The sequence below is a fragment of the Salvelinus fontinalis genome, chromosome 30 (genome assembly GCF_029448725.1).
Source record: "Salvelinus fontinalis isolate EN_2023a chromosome 30, ASM2944872v1, whole genome shotgun sequence".
Taxonomy (NCBI): domain Eukaryota; kingdom Metazoa; phylum Chordata; class Actinopteri; order Salmoniformes; family Salmonidae; genus Salvelinus; species Salvelinus fontinalis.
The window spans coordinates 21,691,445-21,716,338 of NC_074694.1; the positions used below are offsets into that span (position 1 = coordinate 21,691,445).

Below are 24,894 nucleotides of genomic sequence, written 5' to 3' on the forward strand. Positions count from 1 at the left end.
TGAGTGGCCATCTGTATTATTGTGATTCCATTCTATTTGATTTCTCCCAGGTATTATATTAGATAATAAACTAAAATATTAAAACTCACATAATCCAATCAATGGCTGAAACGCATCCACACTTTCTAGATGAACCAGTACAGCTAGCACAGTCCGACCACCAGCAGTAAGGGGATTAGCTCCAGGTTCAAAGTTTCTTTGAAATCCTTCGGCTTTAAATATTATTTGATATTTTTGATCATATTATTTGTTTTAATTAAATTGGAGGATGGGAAGGCACACAGCAGTACAAACAAAATAAACATAAAAAACAAGAATAACAGGGGATGAGCTGGTTTTGACAGCTGTTTTTTCATCTGTTTGAGGAGTCAGAATCCCCCCCGCCCCCAAAAAACATCAGCCCATAAAAACAACAACAAAAAACAATTCCACTGTAATGGGCTGATTAGGATGGGGATGGCACGCCTCCATGTTGGAAAAACAAATTAACATCATTAGTAGTAGAAATGAATTGTTTTGTCAATCTGTTGTGGAATCTGTTCAGGGGCCAGTCTGTGGTACTGTGGTTTTAGCGTGAGATAGATTAAGTAGGGAAATTAGGTCTAAAGACTAATTTTGAGATAATCTCAATTATCTGCATTATCACTAGAGATAAACAAGGCATCAAAAGCCATTACATTCAAATGAAGGGAGCGTAGTCAATATGTGGACGGTGGTCTTGTAAAAAAAGAGGGAGAAAGTTCCAAACCAACAATATATCAGGGAATAGAAGGATAAAGGATAGAGAGCTGTGCTGATTTTACCTGCTCTGGACGGCATACATTAGACGTGTACATCTGGTAAACCAGCCATAATACATGATTTACAGTAAACTTAAAGGAAAAGTAAGTAAAACATTACTCTAGAGGGGGACCTGTGTATCTATCTATACCCTCTGGACACCCAGGGAGGAAAGAGATGGGGCAAGGGGTTCAAACTGTAGTGTTTTGGATCAGTACCACTTCCTCGTCTCTGAATGGATTACAAAGATCATGGACCCTCCACCGTTACCACGTCAGCACTTTCACACCCCCTCCTCACTTCCCCCCCTTCTCCCTTTCACCCTCCCCTTTTAATAGAAAGACATTTCCTATCAAAGCCAATACTTGAAAAAGCCAGACAGATAAATAGAAATCACACATTATCTTTGAAGCCTTTTTTCATTTACTTTGCCTCTCGTAGCGTGTCTCTTATCACCGGGGGCAAATATGAGAAGTTCCCCGCTTTATGATTAGGGGAAAAGCTTTAAATAGATTATAGGACTCCATTCAAGTTGTACACAATAACTACTAAAGTATTACATGATATTAATCCTGCCATTCCATTACTGTCTCAATCACTGGGTGAAGCCTAATTACGGGGGAGTCCGTTGCTGCAGAGTGAATTGAAACACACTTACGTCTGGTCGCAGTAATCTCCTTATTGCATCAACCAAGCTGCCTCTGTACTGGTCCAGAAACAAGCTGAGGGTGGGAGGGGGGAGGGGGGAAAGAGAAATAGAGGGGGAGAAAGAGATAGATTAGAATGCATTCCAGCGATAGTGACATAAGATAAACTAGGAGGCTATTTATTTTCCTTTGTTTACAAATAAATCCACAAACAGAAGAAAAACAATTTGCATGAGTAAAATTCATTTATTTTTTATTTATATTCTCCTCCCTTTATTTTCATCAAAGTCTAAAATGTACACAGATATCATCAAACATATGAAACACACACACACCTCAAATCGCTAACAGATCTTGATTTTTCAAAACAATGATTTGAACACAAGTATACTGTCACGCCCTGACCGTAGAGAGCTTTTTATGTCTCTATTTTGGTTTGGTCAGGGTGTGATTTGGGTGGGCATTCTATGTTCATTTTCTATGTTTTGCATTTCTTTGTGTTTGGCTGGGTGTGGTTCTCAATCAGAGGCAGCTGTCTATCGTTGTCTCTGATTGAGAACCATACTTAGGTAGCTTTTCCCCACCAATGCTTTGTGGGTAGTTGTTTTCGGTTTTGTGTTTCTGCACCTGACAGAGCTGTTTCGGTTTCGTTCGTTCTCTTTGTTGTTTTGTTATTTAGTGTTCAGTTTTATTAATAAATCATGAACACTTACCACGCTGCGCTTTGGTCCACTCCTTCTTCAACAGACGATCGTTACAGAACTACCCACCACCAAAGGACCAAGCAGCGTGGCCAGGAGAGGCAGCCCCAATCATTTTTTTGGGGGGTGGCACACGGGACGGTCGGCGGAGCCGAGGATGGAACCAGAGCCAGTCGGGGTGAAACTGAAGGTGAGCGAGGGGAGCGAAGCAGAGACAGTGAAGGAGTTGATGGGAAGATTGGAGGAGAGAGTAATGAGAGAGTTGCTGTGTTGGTGCATGAGGCACGACATTCGCCCTACGGAGCGTGTCCTCGAGTTGTCACCCGAGTCAGCTCTACATACTCGTCCTGAGGTGCGTGCTAGCCATCTGGTGAAGACTGTGCCAGCCCCACGCACCAGGCCTCCTGTGCGCCTCCCCAGCCCTGCATGTCTTGTGCCAGCATGGCGCTCCAGACGTCCCGTGCGCTTCCACAGCCCGGTGAGTCCTGCGCCGGCTCTAGGTACGGTTTCCCTAGTTCGCCAGGAGAACCCAGTGCGGCCTGTTCCTGCTCACCGCACGTGCCGGGCTAAGGTGGGCATGCAGCCAAGAGGAGCGGTGCAAGTGCTAAGCACCAGAGTTCCAGTGCTCCCCCACAGCCCGGTTCGGACTGTGCCTGCGCTCTGGAGGTGCCGGGCTAGAGTGGGCATTCAGCCTGGAAGAGTGGTGCCAAGGCTACTCACCAGATCTCCAGTGCTCCCCCACAGCCCAGTGTATCCGGTGCCTCGGCCAAGGAAGAGGCCTCCTGTATGTCTCCCCAGCCTGGTGAGTCCTGTGCCTGTTCCCAGAACCAGGTCTCCTGTGTGTCTCCCCAGCCCGGATCCTCCAGCGACGCCCTCCAGTCCGGATCCTCCAGCGACGCCCTCCAGTCAGGAGCCTCCAGCGTCGCCCTTCAGTCCGGAGCCTCCAGAGGCGCCCTTCAGTCCGGAGCCTCCAGAGGCGCCCTTCAGTCCGCAGCTTCCAGAGGCGCCCTTCAGTCCGGCCCCCACAACGAGGGTCCCCAGTCCTGCTACGAATCAGAGGCAGCTGTCTATCGTTGTCTCTGATTGAGAACCATACTTAGATAACTTTTCCCCACCGATGCTTTGTGGGTAGTTGTTTTGTGTTTTTGCACCTGACAGAACTGCTTCGGTTTTGTTCGTTCTCTTTGTTGTTTTGTTATTTAGTGTTCAGTTTTATTTATAAATCATGAACACTTACCACGCTGCGCTTTGGTCCACTCCTTCTTCAACAGACGATCGTTACATACACAAAGTAATTATCTGTATTCATGTACAGTGAGCTAGCTGTTGTTTTGGCTCTGTTCTTTGGATTTGAAATTAGGTTAAAGTGCAGACTGTCAGCTTTAATTTGAGGGTATTCTCATCCATATCAGGTTAACTGTTTAGAAATTACAGCACTTTTTGTACATGCTCCCCATTTTTGGGGATCAAAAGTATAAAGACAAACTCACTTAAAGATGTATTAACTTCTAATGGCTGCAGGGGCAGTATTGAGTAGCTTGGATGAAAGGTGCACAGAGGTGCCCAGAGTAAACGGCCTGCTCCTCAGTCAAAGTTGCTAATATTTGCATATTATTATTAGTATTGGATAGAAAACACTCTGAAGTTTCTAAAACTGTTTGTATTATGTCTGTGAGTATAACATAACTCATATGGCAGGCAAAAACCTGGGAACTTCCACTTCCTGTTTGGATTATTTCTGAGGTGGCCGATTTCCACCAAGCTCTCATTGAAATTACAGCGAGATATTGATGAGTTTTCTTCACTTCCTACGGCTTCCACTAGATGTCAACAGTCAATAGAACTTTGTCTGATGACTCTAATGTGAAGGGGGGCCGAAGGAGACAGGAATTAGTCACCACTGCCATGAGCTGACCATGCTTTGAGCACGCGCGTTCACGTGATAGGCAGCTCCGTTCCATCGCTCAACTGAAGTCAATCTAATTCTCCGGTTGGAACGTTATTCAAGATGTATGTTAACAACATTCTAAAGATTGATTCAGTACATCGTTTGACATGTTTCTACTGACTATTATGGAACTTTTGGACATTTCGTCACGTTATCGTGGACGCGCTTTGTGACTTTGGAATTGTTTACCAAACGCGCTAACCAAAGTAGCTAATTGGACATAAATAACGGACATTATCGAGCAAATCAAGCATTTATTTTGGACCTGGGATTCCTAGGACCGCATTCTGATGAAGTTCATCAAAGGTAAGGAAACATTTATCATGTATTTTCTGGTTTCGTTGACTCCAACATGGCGGCTAATTTGGCTATTGTTCTGAGCTACGTCTCAGATTATTGCATGATTTGCTTTTTCCGTAAATATTTTTTGAAATCTGACACAGCGGTTGCATTAAGGAGAGGTATATCTATAATTCCATGTGTATAACTTGTATTATCATCTACAGTTATGATGAGTATTTCTGTTGAAACGATGTGGCTATGCAAAATCACTTGATGTTTTTGGAACTAGTGAATGTAATGCGCCAATGTAAACTCTGATTTTTTTATATAAATATGAACTTTATCAAACAAAACATGCATGTATTGTGTAACATGAAGTCCTATGAGTGTCATCTGATGAAGATCATCAAAGGTTAGTGATTCATTTTATCTCTATTTCTGCTTTTTCTGACTGCTATATTTCGCTGGAAAAATGGCTGTGCTTATTGTGGTTTGGTGGTGATCTAACATAATCGTTTGTAGTGCTTTCGCTGAAAAGCCTATTTGAAATCAGACACTTTGGTGGGATTAACAACAAGAATACCTTTAGAATTATATAAGACACATGTATGTTTGAGGAATTTTAATTATGAGATTTCTGTTGTTTGAATTTGGCGCCCTGCACTTTCACTGGCTGTTGTCATATCGATCCCGTTAGCGGGATGCAGCCATAAGAAGTTTTAAAGTAGTCAAAAGTATTTGTCCAATATTCATAGCACGCAATGACTATATCAAGCTTGTGACTCAAATTTTTTGTTGGATGCATTTGCTGTTTGTTTTGGTTGTGTTTCAGATTATTTTGTACCTGATATAAATTAATGGTAAATAATGTAGTGCCATGCGTCACTTTTATTGTAAATAATAATAGAATATGTTTCTAAACACTTCTACATGAATGTGGATGCTACCATGATTACGGATAATCCTGAATGAATCGTGAATAATGATGAGTGAGAAAGTTACAGATGCACAAATATCATACCTCTAAGACATGCTAACCTCTCACAACTACAAAAACAGGGGAGGTTAGCATTTTTGGGGGGGTATGATATTTGTGCATCTGTAACCTTCTCACTCATCATTATTCACCATTCAGTCAGGACAACCCATAATCATGGTAGCATACACATTAATGAAGAAGTGTTTAGAAACATACAGGTGCACTCAGAAAGTATTCAGACCCCTTGACTTTTTCCACATTTTGTAATGTTACAGCCTTATTTTAAAATTGATTCAATTGTCGTCCCCCCCCCCCACCCCAATCAATTTATACACAATACCCCATAATGACAAAGCAAAAACACATTAACATTTTTTGTTGTTGTTGCTTTAAACAAAAAACCTCAGTACTTTCTTGAAGCATCTTTGGCTTCTTGGGTATCACGAAGGTTGGGTATCAAGCATTCTTGGGTATCAAGCATCTTCTTGGGTATCACGCTACAAGCTTGGCACACCTGTATTTAGGGAGTTTCTTCGATTCATCTCTGCAGATCCTCTCAAGCTCTGTCAGGCTGGATGGGGAGCGTCACTGCACAGCTGTTTTCAGGTCTCTCCAGAGATGTTAGATCGGGTTCAAGTCCGGGCTCTGGCTGGGCCACTCAAGGACATTGAGACTAGTCCCGAAGACACTCCTGCGTTGTCGTGGCTGTGTGCTTAGGGTCCTTGTCCTGTTGGAAGGTGAACCTTCGCTCTAGTCTGAGGTCCTGAGCTGGCCACTCTATCATAAAGGCCTGATTGGTGGTGCTGCAGATATTTGTCCCTCTGGAAGGTTCTCCCATCTCCACAGAGGAACTCTGGAGCTCTGTCAGAGTGACCATCGGGTTCTTGGTCACCTCCCTGACCAAGGCCTCCCCCGATTGCTCAGTTTGGCTGGGCGGCCAACTCTAGGAAGAGTCTTGGTGGTTCCAAACTTCTTCCATTTAAGAATAATGGAGGCCACTGTGTTCTTGGGGACCTTCAATGCTGCAGAATTTTTTTGGTACCCTTCCCCAGATCTATGCTTCCACACAATCCTGTCTCGGAGCTCTACCGACAATTCCTTCGACCTAATGGCTTGATTTTTCCTCTGACATGCACTGTCAACTGTGGGAGCTTATATAGACAGGTGTGTGCCTTTCCAATCAATTGGATTTACCACAGGTGGACTCCAATCAAGTTGTAGAAGCATCTCAAGGATGATTAATGGAAACAGGAAGCACCTGAGCTCAAATTCGAGTCTCATAGCAAAGGGTCTGAATACTTACAGTATGTAAATAAGGTATTTCTGAATTTATAAAAAACTGTTTTCGCTTTGTCATTATGGGGTATTGTGTGTAGATTGATGCGGGAAATAAACAATTTATCCATTTTAGAATAACGCTGTAACGTAACAAAATGTGGAAAAAGCGAAGGGGTCTGAAAACTCTCCGAATGCACTCTACTCTTATTTACAAAAAAATGACTCCAAAATGACACAATACGTTATTTACCATTAATTCCTATTGGGCACAAAATAATCTGAAACACAACCAAAACAAACAGTATGTGCATCCAACAAGTTTGTAAAGTCACAAGCATGATGTAGTCATTGCGTGCTCGGAATATGGGACCAAATACTAAACTTTTGACTACTTTAATACAACTTCTAATATTCATCTGTATGCAGATGACACTGTTATGTATGCCATTAGCCACCTGTTGACCAGGCTATGTTAGAGCTGCAATCTGACCTTGTTATCTTACAGAAAGCCCGGGCAAGACTAAATACATGATGTTCTCTAGTTCTCTCCTGAATGTTTCAGATGGACAACGTATGTATTCATTGGATGGTCCTCCCATTGATCGGGTTCCCGCCTACAAATATCTGGGCATTTCAATTCATGTTTAAAAAGCATATTGATGAGTTTGTTAAAAAGCTAAGATTTAAAGTGTGTCAAAAAAAATAATATATATATAGATCTAGTATCTCCCTAAATAGCAGGAAGCAGATTGTACAGTCAACTTTCCTGACAGTCCTTGATTATGGCGACACCATTTACCAGATTGCAGCAGCCACTACTCTTAAACCTTTGGATGCCGTCTACCATAGCACCATTCGTTTGATCACTGGTGACAGTTTTAATACTCACCACTGCATCCTGTATCAAAAAGTTTGGCTGGTCCTTATTAAAGTCCCATATAACAATTCCTTACTTCCTTTTTGTTTACAAAGCCCTACTACACAAGCTTCCAACTTACCTAACTTCGTTGCTAATGAATAAAAGAATGAGCTACCAAACCCATTCGTAGGATTGGTTAACTTGAGGTAAATCCTCCTTTAGTTTTAGTGCCCCCCATTGTTGGAATAACGTACAAAATGATTCCCTGGTGCCACTAGGGCAGTTTAGGACTCTAGTGTTGAATTAATTAATTGAGGCTTGATTTTAATGGTTCATTTGTTGTGGTCTTGAGGTTGTGCCTTGTGATTATTTTTATTCTTCTTGTTTTAAATGTAATGTAAATTGTTCTTCCTGTTGTGGAAAATGTTTCTACTCAGGATACGATTGGGAATGAGACCCTGGTCTCAATTGGGCTATACTGAATAAAAGTTAATACATATAAAAAACTAAACATTTGACAAAACATTGCTCTGTCCATGACATAGACTGACTAGGTGAATGCTATGATCCCTTATTGATGTCACTTGTTAAATCATGAAGGGGAGGAGACAGGTTAACTTCTCTTATCTACGGATACCGGATGCGGGTTTGAATTCGACAACATACGGTGATCGCCACAAATAGTCATATTAAACATTCCTGAAAATGCAAGTGTCTCACATGCTTCAAAAGCCCAGAATCTTGCTAATCCAACTGCCTTGTCAGATTTAAAAAAGGATTTACTGCGAAAGAATACGATGCGATTATCTGAGCACAGAGCCCCATACCAAACTTCTTTTTCAACCAACACAGGCGTAACAAAATCACAGATAGCAATGAAATAAATTGTTTACCTTTGAAGAGCTTGCTGTTTGCAATCCCAAGGCTCATTGTTACACAATGAATGGTCTTTTGTTCGGTTAAATCCATTTTCATAGCCTAACACGAAACATTTTGTGAACGCTTATCTCATTGAATTTCGTGTCATTCAATTTTCAACGAAACATTCGACGTAAATACACAGACTAAACCTGACTTTATCCAATCATGTTTGGTTTCCTTGCAATCAACTGTTTGTTTGTAACACAATCAAAGTTGATGGGTCATTTCGCGGGACGCATTGACCCCAAAAAAACGATTGGAAGACAACAAGTAACGACCTCATTGTGCACCAATTATATGACCGCTGTTTCGTTGATTGACTGTATTTTAACCCAATGACCACTGATCGTCTTGAAATCTAGCTGCGTAGATAGCCAATGAGCAGAGGTAAACGGCAATATCTAATGTTTGTGTTTTGGAAGACCAACCCATGTAGTAAACTCTGGTGTAAAGATCGTCATTCGCCATTGAAGTTTCATACTGGAAGTAGCCAAACTCATTACGCACAGCACTATTTCGGTAACAAGCATCTTCAGATGTTTATATATCGAAAATCATGGCGAATAAGTCAGGGAAAGCTAAATCTAAGACTAGATATACGAATGTAAACAAAATTATAGAGGAAATTGATCGTGAAAGTGAAACATATGCTTTTGGAAGACGACTCAGTTAGCGACCATGACTCAAATGGAAGCATATTTTTTGAACGGAGAGGACATTGTTTTGGATCTTCTCATGCTAGTGCCGTTGTTTGAAATTAATAATATAAAATATTATTTGTGATTGTTTTTACATTTTATTTGCAATATATAAAAATGTAATGAAATGTGTAAAGTACACATTGGCTATACTTCCTCCAGCGCATGCTTCCTCAACTCAGTCTACATATTATGGATTAGAGGGAGCATGGTCGAGATGTGTGTGTCTGCCGCCAACGTGTCCATCCCCAACGTGTCCACCCCCCACTGAAGCTGGTTCATCACTCCAGTGTTAATCTGCTAAATTGTAATTATTCGATTTATTGCCTACCTCATGCCTTTTGCACACATTGTATATAGATTCTCTTTTTTCTACCATGTTATTGACTTGTCTATTGTTTACTCCATGTGTAACTCTGTGTTGTTGTCTGTTCACACTGCTATGCTTTATCTTGGCCAGGTCGCAGTTGCAAATGAGATCTTGTTCTCAACTAGCCTACCTGGTTAAATAAAGGTGAAATAAAAAAATAAATAATAAATAAATAAATAAATAAAAAAATCCAGCTGGACCCCTGCTGTCTCTGGCTCCACACCTCCCAGGCCATCTAGAGGTAAACTGTTCATATTTACTCTTGAGGGCTATATAAATAGATTTGATTTGATAGAGGACTGAGGGTCTTCCAAATATTGAAAGTGTGTAGATAGTTACCCATGTTATTTTGTAAATGTATATATATTTTTTCTTTATATATATTTTTTTCTCCATTTTTTAGGGGGGTGTGTTAGAATACCATTTTGGTATTTTGTATATAGTTATTTGTTTCAAAATGTATACCTTCACCAATTTGGCCACTCGGGTACATTTGGGCTACTTGTGTGGGACACCTGGGTGACTTCATGATAAATGTCATGTAGCACACTCATATCATTCTGAAACTTTGCACAAGTACTGTTGCCCTCTTATGTTTTTCACTGAAATTGTCCCCATCATCCTATCTGAATGTTTGTTTTATCTTGTTCGTTTTAAAGATGATGATACAACAATTAAAAAGAAAAAACGTATGTTTTTTTCATTGTATTATCTAAACCAGATCTATTGTGTTATATTCTCCTACATTCAATTCACATTTACACAAACTTCAGAGTGTTTTCTTTCAAATGGTACCAAGAATATGCATATCCTTGCTCCTGGGCCTGAGCTAGAGGGAGTTAGATTTGGGTATGTCTTCAGGCGGAAATTGAAAGAAGGGGGGGTAGCTGTAAGAGGTTTTAAAGAAAGAAGCCTTGAGACAATTGAGACATGGATTGTGTATGTGTGCCATTCAGAGGGTGAATGGGCAAGACAAAATATTGAAGTGCCTTAGAATGGGGTATGGTAGTAAGTGCCAGGCGCACAGGTTTTGTGTCAAGAACTGCAACGCTGCTGGGCTTTTCACGCTCAATAGTTTCCTGTGTGTATCAAGAATGGTCCACCACCAAGCTAACTTGACACAACAGTGGAAGTATCGGAGTCAACACGGGCCAGCAACCCTGTGGAACGCTTTCTACACCTTGTAGAGTCCATGCCCTGACAAATTGAGGCTGTTCTGATGGCAAAACGGGGGGGGGGGGGCTCCAATTTAACCTCAGTCATTGTTTCGTTTCAAATGTGCTGGAGTACAGAGCCAAAAGAAAACAAAAAATGTCACTGTCCCAATACCTTTGGAGCTCATTGTATTTATATAAATAAAATATGACAATGTTAGAAAATGATAAAAACATTCAATTTATAAGTAACAACCATAATTTTAATCCCCAAACCTCAACAGTGACATGATATAAAACTGTACAAACCTAGTGACATTTGAATAATTGTTGGAGTTTTTTGCAAGTCTAAGGGAACTCAACAAGCTATCATATGTCATTACTCAGCAATGACCATTATCAGATCATTGAACACTAGTGCAATGTATGTAAAACTCCTTTAGATGAAACGGAATGAGAGATTTAAAAAGAGATGGCAAGACTAAGGTGGAGGGGTTGGAATGAGATAGTATACTGTATCTGCCTGTTTGTAGGAGTAGTTAAGAGAAATTGTTTAAATACAGATGAAAATATAAGGAATATAAAGGTGATATTGAGATTTATGAGATTAAACCTGTGTGAGAGAGTGGAGGAAGTGGAGTGTAATTGTATTCAAATATGAGTGAGAGTGAGTGAGTTTGACAGACAGAGACTGTGTGTGTGTTAACGTGGCCACTCATGTTTGTCCTCTCTTTGGGGAGACGGGTGACAGGAGCGTCATTGAGCAGGAGATGAGAAGAGGAAACAGACTTGTGTTCATGCATGCCTCGTTGCCCACGGTGATCACCCTGGTAACGCACTCACGGTCAGATCAGCACCATGCTGGGCTTCAGTCACCCCCCTCACCCTCCCCCTCCAATCACACCCAAAGCAGCCGTCACTCTAATCACAATAGCCTCTGTCAGGACCAATATTATCCCAAATGAGTGCTAAAGTAATTTGACTAAATGCAACAATACAACTCAGATCTAGCATAATCCAACACAAAGCCCCTACTGGCTCGGAGCGCTGCAATCTGGGGGAAACTTTCCAATCACGTTAGCTGGTGACCTTCCCTATGCAAATCTGTCTCTTCTGTAGGAAATCCGTGTGGAGCAGAGCGGGATGGAGGAGAGGGGAGCGGAGCGGGATGGAGGAGAGGGGAGCGGAGCGGGATGGAGGAGAGCGGAACGGAGCGGGATGGAGGGGAGGGGAGCGGAGCGGGATGGAGGAGAGGGGAGCGGAGCGGGATGGAGGGGAGGGGAGCGGGATGGAGGAGAGGGGAGCGGAGCGGGATGGAGGAGAGGGGAGCGGGATGGAGGAGAGGGGAGCGGAGCGGGATGGAGGAGAGGGGAGCGGGATGGAGGATAGGGGAGCGGAGCGGGATGGAGGGGAGCGGAGCGGGATGGAGGAGAGGGGAGCGGAACGGGATGGACGGGATGGAGGAGAGGGGAGCGGAGCGGGATGGAGGGGAGCGGAGCGGGATGGAGGAGAGGGGAGCGGAGCGGGATGGAGGAGAGGGGAGCGGAGCGGGATGGAGGAGAGGGGAGCGGAGCGGGATGGAGGATAGGGGAACGGAGCGGGATGGAGGAGAGGGGAGCGGAGGGCAGGATGGAGGAGAGGGGAGCGGAGCGGGATGGAGGAGAGGGGAGCGGAGCGGGATGGAGGAGAGGGGAGCGGAGCGGGATGGAGGAGAGCGGAACGGAGCGGGATGGAGGGGAGGGGAGCGGGATGGAGGAGAGGGGAGCGGAGCGGGATGGAGGAGAGGGGAGCGGAGCGGGATGGAGGGGAGGGGAGCGGAGCGGGATAGAGGAGAGGGGAGCGGAGCGGGATGGAGGAGAGGGGAGCGGAGCGGGATGGAGGAGAGGGGAGCGGGCTGGAGGAGAGGGGAGCGGGATGGAGGAGAGGGGAGCGGAGCGGGATGGAGGGGAGGGGAGCGGAGCGGGATGGAGGAGAGGGGAGCGGAACGGGATGGACGGGATGGAGGAGAGGGGAGCGGAGCGGGATGGAGGGGAGGGGAGCGGAGCGGGATGGAGGAGAGGGGAGTGGAGCGGGATGGAGGAGAGGGGAGCGGAGCGGGATGGAGGAGAGGGGAGCGGAGCGGGATGGAGGAGAGGGGAACGGAGCGGGATGGAGGAGAGGGGAGCGGAGCGGGATGGAGGAGAGGGGAACGGAGCGGGATGGAGGAGAGGGGAGCGGAGCGGGATGGAGGAGAGGGGAGCGGAGCGGGATGGAGGGGAGCGGAGCGGGATGGAGGAGAGGGGAGCGGAGCGGGATGGAGGGGAGGGGAGCGGAGCGGGATGGAGGAGAGGGGAGCGGAGCGGGCTGGAGTAGAGGGGGGCGGAGCAAGTAGGAGTGGAGCGGTGCACAGCATGGCCTGACTGACTGACCCGACTGATGGGCCTCACTGTGTCCCTTACCACACACAGAACATTGTGTCCTGGGTTTAGAATTCCAGACTGGAATAAAACAACAAAAGAAATACACTTGATTTCAGTAACAAAACAGGGGACAGGACAGTGCATCACAGTGGGCACTTAGCCTCAGTGTGATGGGATTAATAATGCTTTGGGAAACAGTGAGAGTATATTCGGGGACATGTACTGTATGTGGAAGGATACATTGACCTCCATCTATGGAGAAATGTCTCTCCGTGCTGGTAAGAGGAAGCAGGCTGTACCAGCAGAAGGAGATACAGTAAGGGTCAGTAGTAATACGCTATCTCTGAGGTATCTCTGGTTCCCTCCAATGGAAAAACACCAGATCAGCTTCCTGAGTGAACTCCGACCTTAGTCCATGTGGGTGTTATGTGGGGTGCTGAGGTAATACATGTAGTGAACAGGGCTTTGGTATAGTTGGTGATGTGTAGGGGATAGGCCGCTGTAGAGAATAGGGATTTCATGCAGATGGGTGATGATAAGGCCCTTGTACTGTTTTGTACAGATGAGATAAAGCTTCTAGTTTCCCTCTCCTTTTTCAGTCTCATTGTTCCACTAATCACTTCCCGCACTTATCTAAGATGGTTTCAGACTCATTTTCTTGCTTTACAAGAAATGTCACTTCACAAATCCATTGTAAGGACACAGATGTGAAGGTTATACAAGTTTGAGTTTGTAAAAACACTTTCTAGTCTATTGACCACAATTACATAATGCTTCCATTGACCTGTCTTTTGTACCGGGAGCAGATTGTGTGTGGTGAGTAAGAATGTGAGTTTAGAAATGACGATGTCTAACATACGTTGGGGTCATGACCTCTGACCTCAAATCAGGTTCATTATATGGTGAACTGGTGACCCCCCCTGTTTTGTGCGGGTGGGGTCACTGCTGAACAATGGAGGTTGGGCCTTAGGGAGGGGAGGCGAGGGGTGGGCAGTCTACCCTGTCTCTGCCCCTCTCTCTGTCCCCTTCCCCTGGTCAGCGGGGCACCCCACCCCTCTAAACATACTCTGAGACACTTCCACTACTTCCCCTTTATCTGAACCTAACCCACCAGTCATCTGATACACACTATATATACAAAAGTATGTGGACACCCCTAGTGGATTTGGCTATTTCCACCAAACCCATTGCTGACAGGCGTATAAAATCGAGCACACAGCCATCCGATCTCCACAGACAAACATTGGCAGTAGAATGGCCTTACTGAAGAGCTCAGTGACTTTCAACGTGGCACCGCTATAGGATGCCAACTTTCCAACAAGTCAGTTCGTCAAATTTCTGCCCTGCTACAGCTTCCCCAGTCAACTGTTAGTGCTGTTATTGTGAAGTGGAAACGTCTACGAGTAACAACGGCTCAGCCGCGAAGTGGTAGGCCACGCAAGCTCACAAAACGGCCGAGTGCTGAAGCACGTAAAAGTCGTCTGTACTCGGTTGCAACACTCACTACCGAGTTCCAAACTGCCTCTGGATGTAACGTCAGCACAATAAATGTTTGTCGGGAGCTTCATGAAATGGGTTTCCATAGCTGAGCAGCCGTACACAAGCTTAAGATCACCATGAGCAATGCCAAGCGTCGGCTGGAGTTGTGTAAAGCTCACCTCCATTGGACTCTGGAGCAGTGGAAACGCTTTCTCTGGAGTGATGAATCACGTTTCACCATCTGGCAGTCCGACAGATGAATCTGGTTTTGGCGGATGCCAGGAGAACGCTACCTGCCCCAATACATAGTGCCAACTGTAAAGTTTGGTGGAGGAGGAATAAGGGTCTGGGGCTGTTTTTCATTGTTCGGGCAAGGGCCCTAAGTTCCAGTGAAGGGAAATCTTAACAGCATACAATAACATTCTAAAGAATGATGTGCTTCCAACATTGTGGCAACAGTTTGGGGAAGGCTCATTCCTATTTAAGCATGACAATGCCCCCGTGCACAAAGCGAGGTCCATACAGAAATAGTTTGTTGAGATCGGTGTGGAACAACTTGAATGGCCTGACCTCAAACCCATTGAACACCTTTGGGATGAATTGGGATGCCGACTGTGAGCTAGGCTTAATCGCCCAACATCAGTGCCCGACCTCACTAATGCTCTTGTGGCTGAATGGAAGCAAGTTCCCGCAGAAATGTTCCAATATCTAGTGGAAGGTTTCCCTGAAGAGTGGAGGCTGTTATATCAGCAACGGGGGGAACAAACTCTATATTCATGGCCATAATTTTGGAATGAGATGTTCGATGATCAGGTGTCCACATACTTTTCATCACGTAGTGTGCTATACAGTATACTGAACAAAAATATAAACACGACATGTAAAGTGTTGGTCCCATGTTTCATGAGCTGAAATAAAAAATCCCAGAAATGTTCCATATGCACAAATAGCTGATTTCTCTCAAATTTTGTGCACAAATGTATTTACATCCCTGTTAGTGAGCATTTGTCCTTTGCCAAGATAATCCATCCACCTAACAGGTGTGGCATATCAAGAAGCTGATTGAACAGCATGATCATTACACAGGTGCACCTTGTGCTGGGGACAATAAATGGCCACTCGAAAATGTGCAGTTGTGTCACACAACACAATGCCACAGATGTCTCAAGTTGAGGGAGTGTGCAATTGGCATGCTAACTTTTGGAATGTCCACCAGAGCTGTTGCTAGAGAATTGAATGTTCATTTCTCTCCATAAAGCCGCCTCCAAAGTTGCTTTAGAGAATTTGGCAGTAAGTCCAACCGGCCTCACAATCGAAGACCGTGTGTATGGCATCGTGTGGGCGAGCGGTTTGCTGATGTCAATGTTGTGAACAGAGTGCCCCATGGTGACGGTGAGGTTATGGTATGGGCAGGCATACGCTACGGACAATGAACACAATTGCATTTATCGATGGCAACTTGAATGCCCAAAAATACAGTGATGAGGTCCTGGGGCCCATTGTGAGGCCCGTTTTTTAAAGGTATCTCTGACCAACATATTCCCAGTTATGTGAAATCCATAGATTGGGCCTAATTTATTTATTTCAATTGACTGATTTCCTCATATGAACTTTAACTCAGTTGCGTTTATATCTTTTGTTAAGTATACAGTGCATTCGAAAGGTATTCAGACCCCTTGACTTTTTCCACATTTTGCTACGTTACTGCCTTATCAATCTACACACAATAACCCATAGTGACAAAGCAAAGACACTTTTCTGATTGGTGGAATGCTGCAGAGATGGGAGAACCTTCCAGAAGGACAACCATCTCCACAAAGGATCTCCGGAGCTCTGTCAGAGTGACCATCGGGTTCTTGATTACCTCCCTGACCAAGGCTCTTCTCCACCGATTGTTCAGTTTGGCCAGGCGGCCAGCTTTAGAAAGACTCTTGGTGGTTCCAAACTTCTACCATTTATGATGGAGGCCACTGTGTTCTTGGGGACCAGACAGACATTTTTGGGTACCCTTCTCCAGATCTGTGCCTCGACACAATCTTGTCTCGGAGCTCCACAGACAATTCCTTCGACCTCATGGCTTGGTTTTTCTCTGACATGCAGAGGTAACTGTGGGACCTTATATAGACAGGTGTGTGCCTTTCCAAATCATGTTCATTCAATTGAATTTACCACAGGTGGACTCCAATCAAGTTGTAGAAACATCTCAAGGATGATCAATGGAAACAGGATGCACCTGAGCTCAAATTCAAGTCTCATATCAAAGGGTTTAAATACTTATCTGTTATAAAACATTTAATAAGAGTGAAAAATGTATAAAACACAGTTTTTGTTTTGTAATTATGGGGTATTGTGTGTAGATTGATTTAAAAAAAAAAATCTATTTTGGAATAAGGCTGTAACGTAACAAAATGTGGAAAAAGTTAAGTGGTCAGAATACCTTCCAAATACACTGTATATACAGTACCAGTAAAACATTTGGACACACCTACTCATTCAAGGGTTTATATTTATTTGTACTATTTTCTACATTGTAGAATAATAGTGAAGGAATCAAAACTATGAAATAACCCATATGGAATTATGTACTGTAGTAACCAAAAAAGTGTTAAACAAATCAAAATATATGTTATATTTGAGATTCTTCAAAGTAGCCACCCTTTGCCTTGATGGCAGCTTTGCACACTCTTGGCATTCTCTCAACCAGCTTCATGAGGTAGTCACCTGGAATGCATTTCAATTAACAGGTGTGCCTTGTTAAAAGTTAATTTGTGGAATTTCTTTCCTTCTTAATGCATTTGAGCCAATCAGTTGTGTTGTGACAAGGTAGGGGTGGGTATACAGAAGATAGCCCTATTTGGTAAAAGACCAAGTCCATATTGTGGTAAGAACAGCTCAAATAAACAAAGCGAAATGACAGTCCACCTGTAACGGGTGTCATCGTCGGATGAAGAGGAATCGGACCAGGATACCCTGGGCCGAAACGGCGCACCGGAGACCAAGCGCGCTGACCTTCCACAATCCGCCCTGGCTGGATGCCCAGTCTCGCATGGCACTTGCGGGGGGCTGGTATATAGCACTCCGGGCTATGAGCGCGCACTGGCGACACCGTGCGCTTTACCGCATAACACGGTGCCTGACCAGTTCCACGCTGCTTCCGGTAAGCACGGGGAGTTGGCTCAGGTCTATCGCCTGACTCCGCCAATCGCGCCAATCTCCCCATGTGCCCCAGCCTGTCTCCAGGGTCCCTTTCCGTCCAATATCTCCTCCCATGTCCAGGAGTCCTGAACCCTCTGCTCCTCCATACCACGCTGCTTGGTCCGCTTGTGGTGGGTAGTTCTGTAACGGGTGTCGTCGTCGGATGAAGAGGAATCGGACCAAAGCGCAGCGTGGTAAGTGTTCATGACCTTTTATTTAAACTGAACACTAAACAAAAATAACAAAGTGAATAACCGAAACCGAAACAGTCCTGTCAGGTGCAAAACACTAAACAGAAAACAACTACCCACAAAACACAGGTGGGAAAATGCTACCTAAGTATGGTTCCCAATCAGAGACAACGATAGACAGCTGTCCCTGATTGAGAACCATACCCAGCCAAAACAAAGTAATACAAAACATAGAAAAATTAACATAGAATGCCCACCCAAATCACACCCTTACCAAACCAAAATAGAGACATAAAAAGGTCTCTACGGTCAGGGCGTGACACCGCCATTACTTGAAGACCTGAAGGTCAGTCAATACGGACCATTTCAAGAACTTTGAACGTTACTTCAAGTGCAATCGCAAAAATCAAGTGCTATGATGAATCTGGCTCTCATGAGAAGCACCACAGGAAAGGAAGACCCAGAGTTGCCTCTGCTGCAGAGGATACGTTCATTAGAGTTAACTGCACCTCAGATTGCAGCCCAAATAAATGCTTCAAATCAAATGTATTTATAAAGCCCTTCGTACATCAGCTGATATCTCAAAGTGCTGTACAGAAACCCAGCCTAAAACCCCAAACAGCAAGCAATGCAGGTGTAGAAGCACATCACAGAGTTCAAGTAACAGACACATCAACTGTTCAGAGGAGACTGCGTGAATCAGGCCTTCATGGTCAAATTGCTGCAAAGAAACCACTACTAAAGGACACCAATAAGAAGAAGAGACTTGCTTGGGCCAAGAAACATGAGAAATGGACATTAGACTGGTGGAAATCTGTCCTTTGCCCTGATGTCCAAATGTGAGAGTTTTGGATCCAATTGCCGTGTCTGTGAGATGCAGAGTACATGAACGGATGATCTCCACGTGTGGTTCCCACCGTGAAGCATGGAGGAGGTGGTGTGATGGTGCTTTGCTGGTGACACTGTCAGTGATTTATTTAGAATTCAAGGCACACTTAACCAGCATGGCTACCACAGCATTCTGCAGCGATACGCCATCCCATTTGGTTTGAGCTTATTGGGACTATGATTTGTTTTTCAACAGGACAATGACCCAACATGCCAAGAGTTTGCAAAGCTGTCATCAAGGCAAAGGGTGGTTACTTTGAAGAATCTCAAATATAAAATATATTTTGATTTGTTTAACACTTTTTTGGTTACTACATGATTTCATAGTTTTGATGTCTTCACTATTATTCTACAATGTAGAAAATAGTCAAAATAAATAAAAACCCTTGAATGGGTAAGTGTGTCCAAACTCTTGACTGGTACTGGTACTGGTACTGGTACGTACGTACGTACGTACGTACGTATGTATGTATTAAAGTGCACACATACACACGCATGTTCACATGCACGCACGCATTGATACAGACAGACAAACACGTACACCTGGCTTACTCACAGGTGGATGTATATAACAAAGTAGGGTCAATTATCAGTATTGGATAGAAATTAGTAAATCAGGGAGAACAGAGATTCAAAAAGGATACAAAATAGACTGTGTGTGTGACTGTATAAGACACAATGATGACACACACATGTATGTATGTATGTACTGGATGCATGCATGCATACATACATACATATAAACACTACATACAATCCAATCTTCTCTTAGACTAATCAAGTAAAGTGTCCATTTAGGAAATTATATATAAATGTACGTATAACATCTACAGGTGTAGAATCTTAATTGGATCACCCTGTTGTTGCAGGACATTTCCTGTCCATTAATTATAATTCTCCACACAATAATTCACATTTCCTGTTGCTGCAGGATTATTTTCCTGCTGTGAGAAACTGGTCAAATTAAAGTCCCACATCTGTCATGTCTACTAATACTCTTTAATAGCCTCCTCTCTCTGTCCTCTTCCCTTCCTGATCACTTAGCTCAGAGGACCTGATTAATGAACAGGCTATATAAAGGAAAGGCATTTAGTGCTTTTACCTATCAGTTGCAGTGGAGAAAAGGAGACATGAAGAGGAAGTCATTTGGGCCTATTGGAACACATTCTCTCTCTTAACATGATAGGAAAGGAACCATGGAATCAAAATTACTTGGGATTCTTTTTCTATAGACAGAACAAATCACAATGTCCCTGTGTATCACACATTGGATAATACTCTCAATACTTCTCATCTGTCTCCTTATGGGGCACTACAGTATTTCCAGTGTGTTTTGGACACGTCACTAAAGCCTCTTTGGATTGGATACAGGGCTGTCCTGTCCTGTCCTAGGTATTCTCCTGGCACTCCAAGACGCTCCAAGAAAAACAAGGCCACTTAGTAAGGCTCTATAAATAGCAGTAGTAGTGCATTACAGAAGTATATTAACCCAGATCCATCTCTTATCGCCCCGTGGGCCAAATGGGATGACATGGTGAGAACAACAGAGCAGGAATGGGTGGACTGGAATATGGGTGTGTGTGTACAGGGAGCAATTGAGGATGTAGTCTGGGTTCTTTTGGGATGGTCTGAGAAGTGAATGTGAGTGACTTAGATATTCCCGACAGTGACTAAACTCACTGCTGATAATCTAGGACGGTTACCCTGTGGTGTGTGTCATTTGACCAGGCTTGAGGTGTGATCTCAGTGTGTGTGTGTGTGTGTGTGTGTGTGTGTGTATGTGTGTGTGTGTGTGCGTGCGTACGTGCGTGCGTGCGTGCGGGCAGGGGACTGTGGCTCTGACCCGACTTCCGCACTAAATCTGGACTAATCCTGGCAGCATTAACTTCATCTGTACAGTGAAACCTGAAGGATCCATTGACCCATTAGGACACAGTGACAGGAAGGCATTTACTAAATGACTGGTGTTAAATCATAGGGTGTTGCTTAGCTGCTTACTCTAATCAGATGATTGACGCTACTGACGATTAGAGTAAAAGCCCTCCCTTTTTTGAGCCAGGCTTTTTTTTTTTTTTTTTTTTTTTTTTTTACAGATGTTGCATTGTGTTATTTGTTTATTGCATATCACTAATTCTTCTGTGGCTGCGGCTGATGCAATGCTTTTTGTGAAATGAAAGGGATTTCTAAAAAGTAAGCCCCCCACCCCAGTCCCTGCACACATACACACGCATGTTCACATGCACGCACGCATTGATACAGACAGACAAACACGTACACCTGGCTTACTCACAGGTGGATGTATATAACAAAGTAGGGTCAATTATCAGTATTGGATAGAAATTAGTAAATCAGGGAGAACAGAGATTCAAAAAGGATACAAAATAGACTGTGTGTGTGACTGTATAAGACACAATGATGACACACACACACACAAACACAGAGCAATGGTGAACACACAAAGGGCTTTATCTTCATGCCCACACATGGGCAGCTTAGAGGAGCCAGCAGACGTGCCAGTGTCCTAGTCGCCAAGCAGACATAGTCACACACACACACCTCCCACTATGTCTCTGCAGGAATCCCAGCACAACAACACACCAGTGTGTGATCATTTTCTTCTTCTACAGTGCCACACACACACACACACACACACACACACACACACACACACACACACACACACACACACACACACACACACACACACACACACACACACACACACACACACACCTCTTCACACGTTGTCTGTGTGAGCAGGTGTCTCATTCTATGCACCCTAAAGACAATGTTTGGCTACAGATACTTCACTACTTTTCATGATCATTCCCTCCCTTAAATGAACAATCCACAAAGCCAATTCTATTTCAACCTCTTAGGTCACGAGCTCCACCAAACACCACATGCCTTCTGCAGTGCCATTCTTCCTGCTATACATGTGTGCAGTATGTTGCCATGTGTTTCTGTGTCTATGCATGTCTCTCTCCTCAGTCAGCGTCCACTCTCCATGTATGTGTGAATGTGTGATTGTCTGCGTTTGTGCGAGTGTGTGTGCATAAGTGTGTGTGTAAGTGCGTGTGTGACTGTGTGCATACGTGTGTGTACAGTATATCTGTATGTGAGAGGTCTGTTCTCTCCTCCAGCAGTCAGTGGGCTCTCTGCTGCAGCGCCATTGTCTGAAAGACTATAATTAATTGGAGGAGAAGTGTGGCTGTTGACCTTTTCGCATGTGATCGTCAGCCTGCCGCGCTCCGCTCGTTAATCGCTCAGCCATCACTCTCTCTCGTTCCTGACCACGACAATTACACACCGGTCGCCCGGTGCACAGAGCGACAGTCGAAACGGCCACTTCCACACCAGGCAGACACACACACTTACACAATGGTGCACTCACAAACACTCACTGACATACACACACTTATGCAAACACACACATGAAAAAATTATGCATCAACACAGAGGCACACACACACCACACGCGCACACACACACACCACACAAAGTATCCCCTATTACCCACTCTGTACAGCTGTTCATTTCACCTGCCCATTACCTGAAATCTGTGTGACATTAGAATAATGCTAACTTTCCTAATGCTCCACTTATCTAGGAGGTCATAAACGTATCATAGAAATGAGATGGGCTGAGAGCCATGTTCCCCTCCTGGGTGGGCACAGGTCAAGCGTTTCAGACACTTTTGGAGGGATTTCTAGCTCGTACTACTCTATGTGAGTGGCAGACAGATGATGTAGACTGATGATGGAGACTAGAAGTGAGGTGTGAGAACCAGGAAGAGTCTTTATCATAGGATCCCTGTCATTAGAGTATCCCCTCTTTTTCTGGATTATTCACAGCTACATTTACACTTGAGTTAGCTATAGCGCTCCTTCCATTGAGTGGGTTGAGGAACACTGAGCGACAGGAATTCAAGATAGTCCCTTTCCTGATCTAGAGGTATGTTGGATAAAGATGTCTCAGGGCCATAAAGCACATTTCATATATTTGAAAATATTGTACATATTTGAATCCAGTCTGTATAACTAAACAACGTGAGAAACCACAAGATTACGTTTTGAGCTCTACAAAAAGCTGACCCCAAAAAGTTGACATCAACGGGATGGACAGAGAGCAGGAGAGACAGAGCAGAGGGGAAAACAAACACACAGAAAAAGATATGGGACTGAGATGAGATGACGAGAGGAGAGCGAGGGAGAAAGAGAGAGCTCTTCATTCCCTGATCAGCACTAAGATCTGTGTTAAGGAGCTGGAGCTAATTGAGATGTTTGTGTTGCTCCTTTCTATTCCTCCACTCCCTTTCTCTTTCATTCTCTCTCCGTCTTTCGCTCTCTCCTCGTCTCTCTCTCTTTTTCGCCAAGGCGTAATTATTTGCAATTTGCCTAAGTCATCCATTTGCTGGGACGCCAAGCATGAAAAATAGGCAATTTTGTCAAAATGGAAATGCCTCTCGGAGTCAACCTAGGGGAAATAACCCGGGGAGAGGGGCTGTCTGATGGAGCCCTTCTGATAACTGTCACAGGAGCAGAAATAATAAAGTGGCCACGTCAGGCTGCCACGAGGTGTGTGTGTGTACGTCTGTATGTATGTACAGTATGTATGTACGTGTGTGTGTGTCTCTGTGTGTGTGTGTAGAGGGGTAAGTTGTGAACTTCGTGGGTGTGCCCAGCCGAGAGCCCGCTTGCAACTCGCCAGGGGCATCAGGGGTCATTGGCGGCAGTACCTACCAGTCTGCGCACATGACGATGTCAAAGTGTCCCTTCAGCGCAGTGACATCTGTCTCACAGTCCCACCTGACCACTCTGTAGGATGGGTAGAAGTTCAAGTTTTATTGTCACATGCAAAAGTACAGTGAAATGCTTAACTTTCAAGCTCTACACAACAGTGCAATTATCAATATCAAAATAGTATACCTAATAAAGTAATTAAAACAATTCTTTAAAAAACTAATATAGATATATACCGAACAAAATATAAACGCAGCACGTAAAGTGTTGGTCCCATGTTTCATGAGCTGGAAAAAAAAATCCATACAGACAAAAATATTATTTCTCTCCAATTTTGTGGACAACTTTGTTTACATCCTGGTTAGAGAGCATTTCTCCGTTGACAAGATAATCCATCCACTTGGAAGGTGTGGCATATGAAGAAGCTGATTAAACAACATGATCATTACACAGGTGCACCTTGTGCTGGGGATGATAAAAGGCCACTCTAAAATGTAGACTTTGGTCACAGAACACAATGCCACAGATGTCTCAAGCTTTGATGGAGCGTGGAATTGGCATGCTGACTGCAGGAATGTCCACGAGAGCTGTTGCCAGAGAATTGAATGTTAATTTCTCTACCATATGCCACCTCCAATGTAATTTTAGAGAAGTTGGCAGTATGTCCAACCGGTCTCACAATAGCACACCACGTGTAACCACTCCAGCCCAGGACCTCCACATCCAGCTTCTTCACCTGCGGGATCGTCTGAGACCAGCCATCAAGACAGCTGATGAAGTTGAAGAGTATTTATGTCTGTAAAGCTCTTTTGTGGGCCTTCTTTAGACTAGTTGAGTATCTGGAGAATCAGCATTTGTGGGTTCAAATAAAGGCTCAAAATGGCCAGAAACACTTTCTACTGAAACTTGTCAGTCTATCTAAATTGTCAAGAAACTGAAGATCCCGTACAACGATGTGTACTACTCCCTTCACAGAACAGTGCAAACTGGCTCTAACCAGAATAGAAAGAGTGGGAGACCCCGGTGCACAACTGAACAAGAGGACAAGTACATTAGTTTGAGAAACAGACACCTCACAAGTCCTCGACTGGCAGATTCATTAAATAGTACCCACAAAACACCAGTCTCTCTGCTTTGTTGGTGACACTGTCAGTGATTTATTTAGAATTCAAGGCACACTTAACCAGCATGGCTACCACAGCATTCTGCAGCGATACACCATCCCATCTGGTTTGCGCTTAGTGGGACTATTACTTGTTTTTCAACAGGACAATGACCCAACACACCTATAGGCTGTGTAAGGGCTATTTGACAAAGAAGGAGAGTGATGGAGTGCTGCATCAGATGACCTGGCCTACACAATCACCCGACCTCAACCCAATT

The 24,894-nt window shown here is 44.1% G+C and overlaps 1 protein-coding gene across 3 annotated transcripts in view; it reads right to left on the minus strand.

Annotated features, from left to right (window-relative positions):
- The window catches only part of camkmt (calmodulin-lysine N-methyltransferase), a 195,541-nt gene that overhangs the window by 32,213 nt on the left and 138,434 nt on the right, over window positions 1-24,894 (minus strand). For all 3 annotated transcript variants that reach the window (XM_055890009.1, XM_055890008.1, XM_055890010.1), the window contains 2 exons: window positions 23,512-23,586; window positions 1,439-1,502 (listed from right to left, as the gene is read on the minus strand). In XM_055890009.1, coding sequence (XP_055745984.1) covers window positions 1,439-1,502; window positions 23,512-23,586 — 139 coding nt within the window. The remainder of the gene's footprint in view (window positions 1-1,438; window positions 1,503-23,511; window positions 23,587-24,894) is intronic.